The 14,131-nt window shown below is 52.7% G+C and overlaps 1 protein-coding gene across 1 annotated transcript in view; it reads left to right on the top strand.

The window, feature by feature from the left end:
- Positions 1-8,135, top strand: part of NKD1 (NKD inhibitor of WNT signaling pathway 1) — an 89,559-nt gene extending 81,424 nt beyond the window's left edge. The window contains exons 7-10 of the mRNA XM_043435404.1: positions 1,470-1,617; positions 2,120-2,204; positions 3,476-3,603; positions 4,387-8,135. Coding sequence (XP_043291339.1) covers positions 1,470-1,617; positions 2,120-2,204; positions 3,476-3,603; positions 4,387-4,979 — 954 coding nt within the window. The 3' untranslated portion in view covers positions 4,980-8,135. The remainder of the gene's footprint in view (positions 1-1,469; positions 1,618-2,119; positions 2,205-3,475; positions 3,604-4,386) is intronic.
- Positions 8,136-14,131: the final 5,996 nt, after the last annotated feature.

Raw genomic sequence — 14,131 nt, 5'->3', positions numbered from 1 at the left:
AGTGTAGAGTTTTCTCAAAAGAATTAAACATAGAATCACCATATAACCCAGAAATTGCACTTTTGGGTATATACCCCAAAGACGTGAAAGCAAATTCTCTAAGAGATACTTGCACATATCCATGTTTGTGGCAGCATTATTCACAATAGCCAAAAGGTGGGCACAAACTCCCATGTCCATTGATGAATGAATGGATAGACAAAATGTGACATATCCATACAATAGAATATTATTCAGCCTTAAAAAGGAAGGAAATTCTGACCCATGCTATAATGTGGATGAGGACATTATGCTTAGTGAAAGAAGCCAATCACAAAAAGACAAATACTCCATGAGTCCACGTGTATGAGGTATCTAGAGTAGTCAAATTCATAGAGACAGAAATAAAATGGGGGTTGCCAGGGGCTGGGGGCAGAGGGAAACTGAGTTGAAAAAAAAATTAGTTGCCAGTATCAAAGATTGTGAAAACGTAACAGGAGATTCTGGATTTCTGGCTTCTCTGGAATGACCCTCAGCCAACATTGTCACCTTACAAGCAGCTGAGTTGGGTGGTTGCCACCTCCTGTGGGTGGGGACAGTGCCCAGCTGATCCCACCACCTCTGGTCATCTATCCACCTACTGCAGAGCCACGCAGTGCTTGGTGTAACCTCTGCCTAAAGGCTTATAGGTGAGGGGGCAACAGAGGGCTGAGTCCATCTGTATTCATGAAGAGTCTCTGGGCAGAAGAGTCTGTGAGCCTGGCCTATAGAGGGTTTCTAGAGGTTTCCAACATCACTTAAAGCATGAAGCCTCCCCTCAGACCAAGGACCTTAGGCAGATGTGGCAGGTGGGACCTACAGAGGGGGACCTGGTCCCACCTCCATCCCCCAACCCAAAGGATTGGATAGCCCTGTTCTGGTTGAGGGGGTAACTGAGGTCTAGAGAGAAGAGGAGTTTTGGTCAAGTTCTCACAAAAGAGTTTATCGTTAGGGACGCATCCACTTTTCTATTTTTCATTGAGAAGGTGCTCATCAGACAGGAAGCAGATGCTGCTGATGCTCACACCCACAGTATCTGAGCCCCTCCTCTAAGTTTACCTGTTAAATAGTGCCCAGCGGAAGAGCTTTCCCTGGTGCCTGGGAGATCACTTAGCATTGGCAGGACATCCCGGAAGTCTGGGGGATGTAGAATTCCTGGGGCAACTCTGCACCCGCGAGGCATGAGCTTTCTGAAGTGGCTTCCGTTCAGTGCCTCCGTGGGCCCAGATGCCACTGAGTCTCGCTGCCCACCGCCCTTCCTGTGAGTTCAGGTCATTCACCCGCCCTCTCCCTCAGTCTTGCTTCTGGATCCAGTGAACCTCTGACATCCTGGTGTTTGCCTGAGGCTGGGCTTTGGGGGAACCAGGGAGGTTTCCGCCTTTCAGACTCCACCACCCCTCCGAGTCCTCTGTTTTAAATGCACGTGGGTCTCTGCTTCCCTCCCTATCCAGGACATCACCAGCCTGCTGCACACCATCTACGAGGTGGTCGATTCCTCCGTCAACCACTCCCCAACGTCGAGCAAGACGCTGCGGGTCAAGCTCACGGTGGCCCCTGATGGGAGCCAGAGCAAGAAGAGCATCGTCCTCAATCACCCCGGTGAGGGCTGACGGGCCATGCTAGCCACGGGGTCGGTTCACTCCCAGCTCTCAGGGAGGATCAGAGCCCATGTGGGAGGAGGGTGGGGGTTTGGGGGTGGGGAGCCTAGGGCTTTTCCTGTGAGCTGCTCTGTGGACAAGTGGGGTTTGAGCAGGTCCTTGAAGGACCAGGGTTTGGATAGGGAAGGAGTTCTAGAGGTGGAAGGCCCTGGGTGAGCAAAGCGCTGGAGGTGGGCCTGGGTATGGGGAGAGTGGGCGAGTGCGCGGAGCCTCGAAGGTGGCTAAGGAGTCTGGGAGGAGGTGAGTCTGGGGGAGGAGTTAAGCCGGGCACAAAGCTGCAAGACCCCTCTAGTCCTGGCTCAGAGAACCCTCCCCACAGTGCTATTGTGACGCTGCCATGGGCCAGTTTTAAGGACTGTGTGCTAGGCAGCCTGGGAAGGGCCGGGAGGTGGGTGGGCGCAGGAGCGAGCTGCTCACCCATCTGTTTTTCGGGTGGGACTCAGATCTGCAGAGTGCCAGGCCCAGAGCTGAGACCAAGCCTGCCGAGGAGCTGCGAAGCTGGGAGAAGAAGCAGCGGGCCCTCCTTAGGTAAGGTGGTCCCAAGCATGGGTTGAGCACCATCGTTGTACCAGCTTCTAAGGGATTTCAAGCAGGAGGCTGCAGTCTGCATCCTCCTGGGGCAGGAAGTGGGGGCAGGGGGAGCGCATGTGTGACTTAAGAGGATACGTTCACAAATCAAGCTCAGTTTTCCAAAATACCTAAATGTAGGTCTGTGTTGCTTCATCCAAAATACTGTGGGCCAAATTTGTTTTGGAATTTGGCATTTGTTGAGTTTTAGAAAGGTGCTCCCACTGTATTTCTGCTTGAGGTCTGAGCAGCAACCCAGGATTTAGCACAGAAGTATTTCTGCAGGGACATGTATAAATATTCACGCTAAGTGAGATAAAGACTATAGCTACCTTCACATCTGTTTAGAGCAAGCTTGGCTGCCCAACGAGTTATGGAAAATCTTTGTTTTCAGGCGTTTTGGATTTCAGAAATGTGGATAAAGGATTGTAGGACTGCAATTAGCTTTCACCTGTTGTTTTTCTTTAACTGCAAGGAAGGAAGTAAAGGGAGGGAGGGATGAAAAGAGAGAGACTGAGTAAAGAAAAGTGCTGAGTTAAACAGTAATATAATGTAACAGTAACATGGGAGGCATGAAGATGCATCAGTAACTCCTGTGTATGTGGAAAGGAAATGACGGGGATTTGAGAAATAGTAGCACAGGGGGAAGAGAGAAGGTGGAGTCCTTGCAGGGACACAGCATGGTGTGAGGAGAGGGCTAGGAATCAGGGGTGCCCAGGTTGGCTACAGATGTGGGGGGCTGTCCGAAAGGGAGCAGCGAGGAGGCAAGCTAGCATGGGCAGATCACAGAGACCCTTGGAGAGGGGCAGGGAGCCCAGAATCCTGCAGGGGGGAAAACGTCACCCCCCCCACCCCCCCACCCCCCCCGCCCACACACACACCTTACACATACACACTGGGAAGGCCCATGCTGGATTTTGGGCAGGTGATGGAGTTTGCTGACCTCAGCTCCAATGGCCTGGGGGCTTCTGTTCTCCCCACCCCCTGGGGAGCCAGGCAGACATTGGGGACACACGGTTTGAAGCCTGGCTCTGGACCATCTTTTTGATCAGTTACTCTCTCCTTTGCTTTGGCCCAGGGAGGCCAGGCCGGAGAGGAAAAGCAGGGCCAGAGTACTGAAGTGGTCACTCCCTCCCCCTGCTCCCAAGACCCAGAGAGAAATGCCCAGGAGCTGTGTGGGACTCTCCCACTGTGAGGCCAGGGCCCACCCTCTCGCTTGCCTTCCCCGAAAGGTTCCAGGGTGACAGCCATCTGGAGCAGTCCGGCTGCCACCACCATTGCGTGGATGAGAACATTGAGAGGAGAAACCACTACTTAGATCTCGCCGGGATAGAAAACTACACGTCCCAGTTTGGGCCTGGTAAGGGAGCGCCTTTACTGGAGTGGGTGGCCCGGGGAGGGCGTGGCCGGGCGGGCAGGTGGGCGGGGCGGAGGTGTTCACTGGCCCCCTAGGCTGGGGGGAGGCGGAGCTTTTACTAGAGTGATTCGAGTCTTCTTCGAGGAGATCTTGAAAACTTTTGAAAGATGTAGGAAGTTGAACAAAATCAAATATTATCCAAGGGTTTCTAATTCAGTGAAAACAGCAGTTCAGTGCTGCACGCTGACCCACCCCCACCCAGTTCGCCTCTCCTGCAATGAGGACCCCGCGCCTGGTTAAGCAAAACACCGCTCTGTCTTTATGAGCCCTTGACATCTTGGCTCTTGCTATGATAAATGAAGACGCAGCCCACTTAATTTCACTCCCCTCAGCGCCCTTCTCCCCCTCCTCCTGTGTTTAATTCCTCTCTGGGTTACCTCTGTAAGTGAAGGAACATGCTCATAGATTTTCTTCGTGCCCCGGTGGCCTTAGACAGTTAACAGTGTCTCTGTCTCCTCTCCTTTCAAACTCTCAGAAGGAGAATTAATTATTTTTAAAGACCCAACAAAGAAACAGTTTTTTCCCACTTAGCAGATGGCAAAGATCCATCCTAGAAAACTCTCCAAGACAGGGAGGAGCCGGCAGTGGGTGGGGAGGGGGAGCTCTGATAAGGAACAGCTGCCTGTCTCCATCTGGGAGAGCTGGGGGTGCGGGTGATTTCTGGGGCACCCTGCAACACCAGCACACAGTAGGTGCTCACTAAACGTCTGTTGCGTTGACTCCTAGGCTCCCCGTCAGTGGCCCAGAAGTCAGAACTGCCCCCTCGCGCCTCCAACCCTACTCGATCTCGCTCCCATGAGCCGGAAGCCATCCACGTCCCACACCGCAAGCCCCCGGGCGCGGACCCCGGCTCCTTCCACTTTCTTGACGCCCCCTTCGCCAAGGCCTCGGAGGTCCAGCAGCGGCTCCGGGGCGGCACCCAGGACGGGAGCAAGCACTTTGTGAGGTCCCCCAAGGCCCAGGGCAAGAGCGTGGGTGTGGGCCACGTGGCCAGAGGGGCGCGCAGCAAGCCCCCCGGGGGACCCGCGGTCCCTGCGGTGGCCCCCTCGGCCCACCTGGCCGCCAGCCCGGCCCTCCTCCCCACCCTGGCGCCCCTCGGGCACCGGAAGCACAAGAACCGCGCCAAGGAGAGCCAGCAAGGGTGCCGGGGCCTGCAGGCGCCGCTGGCCGTGGGTGGCACCGTCGTGGGGCGGGACCACCTGAGGGAGCTGCCCGCTGTGGTGGTGTACGAGAGCCAGGCCGGCCAGGCGGTCCAGAGACACGAACATCACCACCACCACGAACACCATCACCATTACCATCACTTCTACCAGACATAGAGACATAGAGCCCCGCCCCCCGCCCCGCCCCCACCATATGAAGGACCCCCTCCCCCAGGCCCCCAAGGCATTATTATTCTATTAATTATTGTTATTATGACGATTATTGTTTATTAATAATTATTGTTACTCCACTAATATTCAGCTAGCCTCCATGTAGAAGATATATGGAAACACAGAACTAAACTTTTATTTATATGTTGTGGGGACTGCATAACTTACCCAAGAAGTGACTGTGGGTTTGGAAGTGGCCTGCAGTGGCAGAGGCTTCCTGGGGCTCCGGAGTTGCCAGTGTCCACGCGGGGCCATCCCACACCCTTCCCTTCCCCCACCCCCCACCCCCAGCCCCACCCTCACCCCGGAGCCCTCGGCCAGAATCCTGCCCCACTCCAGAACACCCTTACCTGGCCGGGCTTCCAGAGACCCTCGAAATCTCCGAGAAGATAAACAGCTGCTACCTCTTAGTATGATTCTGATTTTATTTTGCCCTTAACTGATTGTAATGTGCTACAAGGGATTTCAGCGGACTGCGCGACCTTCCCGGCTGTTGTGTTTTGATGTCCCAACCTAGAAACCTTAGCTGTCCTTTCTGGAGTTAACCTTTCACACCTTTCCAGTGGGATCACACCCCCTGCCCCAAACCAGCCCCATCTTTCCTGCCTTGTGCAACGTGAAAATACATTTCTCCCTTTTCTCTCCTCCTCCTCTCTTCTTTAGAAAGATACACACACATATTTAAAGACTGCCCCTGAAACCAGCCTTCTCACTTTGGAAACCTCTGGAGAGGGAACTAACCACATAAACAAGTGTGGTTTTCCAAGATCAGGCAATTGTGTGTTGTTGGTTGTGAATGAATATGTGGAAACCTCATGTCCTGCCATTGGCAAATATATACATACTTATGTGATTCTCTAACAGAGCTTCCTGTATCTGTAGATAGATGCCATCTGTCCATTTCTATGTATCTTTCTATAAATATACACTCTCAGGTACCTTTTCTGGTGTGCAGAAATTGGTGCTTTGCTTCTCAAGACACATCCAAAGTCCAGAAGTGACCCTGTGTCTGCCTCCCTTTGAGGCTGCTGTTCATTAAAGGCCACTTGCCTCTCATCAGGGGGTCCTTTCTCAAGGTTTAGGATCTGATAGGTTTTGGAGAGGACTGTGGGATTATGGAAGTGTGGAGGGAAATGGGAACAGTGGCCAGAGCTGGGACCCTGGAGCAGTGTCCTCTGTAGAAAAGAATTTTGATTGCGACCCGGGGAGGCCAGGAAAAGGACCCCTGTCAACTAGTGAGGGACCCTGTGAAAACCGGTGACACACACATTTTAATTGGATAATGGAGTGAGTTTAATCTGAAGGAGGGCATGGCAACCCACTCCAGTATTCTTGCCTGGAGAATCCCATGGACAGAGGATTCTGGCAGGCTACAGTCCATGGGGTGGCAAAGAGTCAGACACGACTGAAGCGACCGATCATGAGCACGTGAGCTTGATAAAGGGAATGTCTACATAGTGTGGGAAAGCCTCTTCAAAGAGTAAAAGACCCTATGCTCGCACTCTGGATGCCACTCCTACCCCTGGAGTGGAGGGCCTGGGGGTGGGGGGGGGTCATCGTCAGCAGACAGAGGAGTGGGGGCACCTGAAGGAGCCATGGCCTTTTCTGGAAGGATGCAGCCAGCCTGTGGGGACCCTCCAGGGAAATGACTTCTGGACCTTTCTCTGCTGTCCTCCTGTGTCCTGCTGAGGCCTCCTCGGCGGAAGCCATCAGGAACCAGAGAGAGCGAGGGAGTTACTGATGGGGGTCACATGGGCATTCTTCCAGGAAAGAGCAGAGTGGAGGGTGAATCTGGAGGGACACAGGAGGAAAAAGTGGCTCCAGCTGCCTGCCTTTCTACTCCAGCAGGGACCCCCCTTTCCAGAGCCTCTGGTGTTGGTTTACTGGTGTTGGTAAGGAGTAATTTTTGAAGATAGTGTGTGGAGTTGTTGTCACCGTATTAATTTCATTACTTACTGGCATACCTGGAACTGGATTAGTATAGTTAATCCTTGAGACAACCGTGAGTTTTGAGGCGGCCAGGAGAAGCTCAGGGAGCACAGCAGGCTCAGAGAGGTTGAGTAACTCTCTTGAGAACACACAGCAAGCGGCAGAGGCGGGATCCTAGTCTTTCTCAGGACCCCTTAACCAGTGGATCTGGGTTTCTCGTGTCTGGGGCTGTGGGCTGCTGTCAGGCAGGAACCAACTCAAACTGATAGGAAGGTAACCAAACCAGGGAAGGCACGGAGGGAGCTGGCTTTGAGATGACTGGATATGAATGCAGCTGAGACTCCCTGGTTCTTCTTGCTCCCTTTCTGGATGTATACTTCTACTGACATGCTTTGCCACAGCGTGGGTGCTGTTGGCACTCTGGGCAGCACAACCCGATGGAAAAAGATTTTCCACTAGGACGAGCCCAGGGAAGATTCTGATTGGCTGGGTTTGGATCCGGTACCCATCCCCGGACCAATCACTGTGGCCCACCTGGAGTCATATGTCTAACCTGTGGAGGGGGGCGGGGTCTGTGCCAGAAGAAGGAAGAAGAGGGATACTGAGCAGACGGAGCGGATCGCACCCCAGGCCCAGAATTGCTGCAGCCATGGAAACGAGCCAGGCGCTGGGTCCACGCAGGGAGTCTCTCTGTGGCCTGGTGCGCTTAGAGTGTCTCCTCAGCCTCTGAGAGGAGGTCTGTGCCGTCTCCCCCAGCCCCACACCTGTCAGGGTTCTATTATTTCTTGGTACCAGGAATTTAACTAACTTCAAAAAAAACACAACAGTAACGTGCACATGTAGAATATTCAACCAGTACACAACAGTGCACATGAAGAAGCACACAGCCCTCTGACTTCCCGGATCCCAGCTTCCTGGTGCCTTTTGAGTGTGACCTGGTGGTGTGAGCACAGATGTTGGTGCCCAGCTGCCTGGGTTCAAATCCCGACTCCCTGCCTTAGTAGTTATGTGTGTTTCTCAAGCCTCAGCTTCCCATTTATGAAGGGGAAATCATAAGAGACCTACACCACAGATTTATTGTGAGAATTCATCGATTTAAAACAGCTCCTGGCCCACAGGAACACTATGAAAGTGTCACTGACAGTTTTTATAAAAATAAATACATTTAAATGAGATATCTCCCCATTTAAATTCTGTTTTATTGTTAAGACTATTTTTTCAAGACTATTTTTTCAGAGCCGTTTTAGATTTACAACAGAATTGAGAGGAAAGTTCTGAGACGTCCTGTATACCCTGCCTCTGCTTCATGTATCACCTTCCCCATTGTCAACATCACTCAACAGATGGTACTTGTTTTTTTTTTTAACCACAGATGAACATATATTGACACATCATAATCCACAGTTTATGTTGGGGCTCACTCTTGGTGTTGTGCATTCAATGGGTTTGAACAAATGTATAATGATGTGTGAGCTTCCCAGGTGGCGCTAGTGGTAAAGAACTTGCCTGCCAATGCCAGAGACTAAGAGATGCAGGTTCGACTCCTGGGTCGGGAAGATCCCCTGGAGGAGTGCATGGCAACCATTCCAGTTTCCTGCCTAGAGAATCCCATGGACAGAGGAGCCTGATGGGCTACAGTCCAAAGGGGTTGCACAGAGTTGGACACTACTGAAGCAACTTAGCACGCATGCACACACATAATGATGTGTTTCCATCACTATAATATCGTACAGAGTATTTTCACTACCCTTTAAATGCTCCATGCTCTGCTTATTCATCTCTCCCCTACCCTCCCATCTTGCTATTTTAAAAAATATTTCTAACAAACTTTGAAACAGAAAACTGTGTAACAGTAACTGTGAGGCTCACTACCTAGATTTTACAAATGCTGACATTTTGCAATATTTATTTCAGATCTATTTTCAAGAAAGAAAACACTGCAGTTACCACTTAATCCTCTTCCCACCACACCCTTTTATTTTTACCCAAGGAGTAGCATAGTATTCATACTTAGGGCCTTTTCCTCCCTGACCTAGTGTATTTGGAGAGCTCCCCACGTCCATCACAGAGTTCTGCCCCCTCCTCTCTAACAGCTGCTCAAAACTTCTCCTGCTCTGAGGCGCTGTCATCCCCGTCAAGGCTTGCCTTTCCCCTCCTGCAGACATGTGGGTCTCATCCTAGGCCATGCCACATCCTGTTCCTGGCTTTTCTGGTGCCCGCCAGCTGGAGTGCTGGCACCTGGAACACCAGTGTGGATCCGCTGAGTTCAAGAGCCTGTGCGATTCAAGGTTGATCAACTGAATGAGCTCTAAAAGAAGTGGTACCCAGTCATGGGCAGCTAAAGGAAGAAGAGAGAGGGAGGAAAGAGAGGGAAGGAGAGACGGGAAGGAAGGAATGAAAGGATGAACGCGCTGTCAACCATGCTTCTTGGGGAGGTTGTGAGTGTTCTCCCACAGGCTGGTGGGGGTGAGTTTTGTCCTGCGGGCAAATCTGACACCCACTGCAGAGGAGTTGCTCTAGCTCCCCAGGCCCTGAGCTTTGAGCACCGGACCTTCCCTGGGATCTAGAGACCTGACTTAAGGGTCTGCCGCCGCCCGTACACATGTGCAAAGCACTGGGCGCTCAGTCGCTAGCGTGCCCGATTCTGCTGATCTGCCCCTGACAGCAGGGATGTCTGGCTCAGGCAGCCAACTGAGCTGAGGCTCTAGTCACCCAGGAAGCACGGGGGGTGGGGGAGCCCAGCGTGTGTGTGGGGGTGGGGGTGGGCAGAGGCTGGAGGGGCCCTGCACTTCACACCCAGCAGTGCCAATTACACTTTCTGGCAAAGGAAACAGCCAGGAGCAGTTGCATTGACTCTCCCCCACCCCCATTCCCATCCCACCTTTTCCTCAGTGTTCAGATGTCAAATCATTACAGGGCCAGAGGGAAGGCAACCTTGGAGGTCGCAGGAGGAGGGGAAGGCTTCCTTCACTAATAACCAGCTTCTGTGAGGCCTGTCAGCACTCTTGGGAATGAAAGGGGACCCCTGAGCTGTGCTCCGTGCCTGTGGGCTGTGGCACCCCACCCTCACCGCCCTCACCTCCTCACAGAAGACAGGAATTCACCAGCACATACTAGGGACTGCAGGCCCCAAGGACCCCAAGGCGGCCTTGCCTCTTGTCCAATCCAGCCCCAGTACCCACCCTCCCAGCTCCTGCCTTTGCTCCCCCAGGTATGGGACCAGCCTCAATATCACCCCTTCTCCCCATGTGTACATGGCTGTGTTTTGCAGAACCAATACAGGTAGTTCAGACAAACGCTTTATTGACTCCTAAAAGCTATGTGTTAGCTTACCAGCAGGCTCAGACAGTAAGGAATCTGCTTGCCGTGCAGGAGACCTGGGTTCGATCCCTGGGTCGGGAAGATCCCCTGGAGAAGGGAATGGCAACCCACTCCAGTGTTCTTGCCTAGAGAATTCTATGGACGGAGGATCCTGGCAGGCTACAGTCCTTGGGGTCACAAAGAGTCGGATACGACTGAGCGACTAACACACACAAGCAAGTATTCCATTATTGCATTATATTGTTTCAAAAGCTGGGTATTGACTCCCAAATGCTGTATAAGGGCACCCTTCTCCAACCACTGAAGCTTTATCACTTCTTACCATCATGTCTCTTGTTTGGGGCTCTGATCTTATTCTTGGCCTAGTCACCTTCTTGCAAAGCAGCAGACCTTTGAGCCTGACCCCTCTCCCATGGGGCTCATGCCCTTGGATGATTCTGATTAATGTATGTCCCTGCCAAGGGCTTTGTGCACCCCCACCTTGCTTTAGTGTGAGAAGAGGGAATGGGAGTGAGGTCCATCTCCTAGTAGCAGAAGGTGACCTCAGAGGTGGAGCAAATGGCAGAGGCCTGCCTAGACTCCCCATCTCCCCCCTGACTGCCCCAGGGCTTTCCTCTCCCATTTTCCCTCCATAAAGTAGGAGCATTGTGGTGCATCCAGTTCAGGTGCCTGGTGGAGACAAGAGGGTCTCTACCTCGACAGGAGACCCTCCAGACTTGACTTTGACAGGCCTAGACCAGCCTGTGGGTGGGGGCTGGGAACAGGCAGGGATGGAACGCTCACAACCAGAAATTCTCATCCTATGAGTCCTTCAGAATCACCTGGGGAGATTTTGGAACTCTGGTGCCCGGACCCCACCTCTGATGGTGTAGATTCCTTGGCCTGGGTACCAAGGTGTTCCAAGTTCTTGGGCAGACAGGCTGAGAACCCAGGTGACCTTCTTTGAGAGCCATACCTAACTTCAGGGGCCATAAGAATCTCTCAGGGAGTGTGTTAAATGCAGAGGCTCAGGCCCACCCCCCGAGACTGTGATTCCGTGGGCCTGGGGCTGAGAGCGGGGATCAGTGCTTTTAACAAGCACTCACCCCAGGACATGATGTGGCAGCTGGGCCCGCAGACTACAGTGTGAGGAGCCCAGGGCCTTGGCACAAGCAGGGTGGAACTCTAGTGGCCAAGCCTTAAGGAGTGTGTGCCCTGAGGTGTAAGGGAGACAGAGAGAGCACCCCATACACCTGCCCTACCCAAAACCTCTGAAAAGCCTCATGATGTTGGAGCAAGTGGCCGTGACCGTGCCAGAGGACACAAATGGAGAATTTAATAACTCTCCCGTAGGTGTGAGTTGAGTTCCTTTCCTATCTGCTTTGCCCCTCAGGCCATCAGTAACCTACCACCTTCCCCCTCATAAAACTTCAGGCACCAGAGAACTGGATTTGGCAGGAGTCAAGGCATGTGCTCCAATGAGGGTGTGTCCACAGTAACCCCCAGTGTGGGGATCCCGTGTTCCCCTTCCTCCCTTGGCTCTTTATGGAGATGCTCGTGGGCCCTTCCCAGTCTTCCTGCTGGGCTTTGAGGCCCTGGCTCTCTGGAGAGGCACTTGTGCAGGTGGTCAAAGCCAGCCTTGGGGACGGGGAGGCTCCATGTGACCATCTAGCTGTGCCGCTTTGCCACGCTGCAGACCGGGGCTTGGTTCCCAAGCATACAGGTGCCCTATTGTACCTCTACCGGCCAGCTTTGGCTTGGTGGATGGAGTTGAGGAGGTGACTGGGTTTAGTAGCCAGACCACAGAACGCACGTTTGGGGCCTCGGCTCAGATGGGCAGGACAGCCCAGGGTGGAGGGTGTGAATATTGGAGTCAGGCAGACCGGAACTGAGTCCTGGTCCTGCTACTTCCCAGCCGTGCCACCTTGGACAAGTGGCATGGCCTCTCTGTGCCTCGGTTTCCCTCTGTGAAAGGGAAAGTGTTTGTCCCTTAGTCATGTCCAACTCTGCAAACACATGGGCTGTATAGCCCATCAGGCTCCTCTGTTGATGGGATTTTCCAGGCAAGAATACTGGAGTGAGAAGCCATTCCCTCCTCCAGGGCATCTTCCTGACCTGGAGATTGAACCCAGGTCTCCAGCATTGCAGGCAGGTTCTTTACTGACTGAACCACCAGGGAAGCCATTCTGTAACACGGGGCTAATCAGCGTACCCAGCTCACTGGGCTGTGGTGAGAATCAGATTAAACGACCTGATGGGCCTGAAGCATTCAGCTCAGAGGTGGGCACAGAGCAGGCCCTCAGGAAATGGCAGCTACTCTTCTGAGAATCTGACCCCATAGGGCTTATGGGGACGGAGGTGCAGTCCTGACTGGTGACAGGTACCCCACTCCCACCCCAGCTGCGGAGCCCCTGGGTGTCAGCGGCAGCAGTGTGCCACCTCCCACCTGCCTAGTTAATTTTCCCTTCCACCTTCAGTGAATTCACTCCTTTCCCTCCAGATCCAATGTGCAGTGTGACCTTGGGCAAGCCCAGCCCACTGTGGGTCAGCAATCCCAAATGTGCGTGAGATTGCCCATATGGCTCTGATAAACTGGACCTGGGGGTGGCAGCTCTGCCCTCCCAAAAGGATGGGGCAGTGGTTGGGACTGGCAGCCTGAAAGTCATGCCCAGCAGCTCCTTGCCCCTGGTGAGGAGCGAGGGAGCCGCCTCCTTGGCTGCCCTGCATCTGGGTCTCTCCTTGTCCCTCCAGGAATCTGGTCCAGCCCCTGAGTCCTAGGATTACGAGGTGGCTCAATGGCCATATCAGTCAATTATGGAGCACTTATTGTATGCTCAACCTACGTTTGCTGACGTCCTTAGAAAAGTCTTGTGTGGAAGCCAAGGAGGAAACCAAGTTACATTTCAGCCAAGTGACTTGGCAGGGTCACAGTTAGTGTGTGGCAGGGTTAAACATAGCATGACACCTGTCCATGGGGACAAGCTGTTTGTTATTCAACCCTCCCTTGCCAGGAGCCTGTGGGCATGGACAAAAATTAGCAAAGACCAGTCCTCCCACTCCTCTGCCCTCAGCCCAGCCAAGTCCAGGGAAATGTGAGTGAAAGGAAGTTCTGGGAGGTGGGGCTGCTGGCCTGGCCCGAGCTCTCAGCTGCATCAGGATGGTACCCATGCTCTCTGGGTGCCCCACCAGTCCCTTCATTCATAGCACTGATCACATTTGTATTTGCAGCTGGGTCTCATAACTTGTGGCATTTTACTCTCAGTAAAGTCATTGCAAACACTGATTTAGCCAATACTGAACCACTGATCTTGGGGAAATAGCGGGTTCGGTTCCTGCGAGCCTCTGATCACAACATTTCCATCAACTCTGTTTTGTATGTGCTTCTGTTTAAAAACACCAGGTTTATTCTACCACGTTGATTTGTTACCACTGAACTCAGGGCCCACAGCCACCATAACCCATGTCTGAATGAAGCTTGTCTAGCACATATATTTTCTTTTTAAGATTTTTTTGATGTGGATTGTTTTTAAAGTCTTTATTGAATTTGTGACACCATTGCTTCTGTTGTTTACGTTTTGGTTTTTTGGCTGCAAGGCATGTGAGATCTTAGCTCCCTGACTAGAGATTGAACCCGCACCCCCTGCATTGGAAGGTGAAGTCTTAACCAGTGGACCACCTGGGAAGTCCGTAGCACACGTGTTTTCTCCTTAAGGCACTTCACAACCTTCTTGCTCACTGGACCACTAGTCAGCCCTTCAGCCATCACTAACACAAAGCACAAAAATGCAAAAAGTGCAGTGCTGAACAGGCCATGGAGAGAACACGTGTATAATATGAGAGCCGAAACGGAAAGGCAGAGTGTTGCCTTG

This window comes from Cervus canadensis, chromosome 18, assembly GCF_019320065.1.
Source record: "Cervus canadensis isolate Bull #8, Minnesota chromosome 18, ASM1932006v1, whole genome shotgun sequence".
NCBI lineage: Eukaryota > Metazoa > Chordata > Mammalia > Artiodactyla > Cervidae > Cervus > Cervus canadensis.
This window is presented reverse-complemented; position numbering and strand designations above follow the sequence as displayed.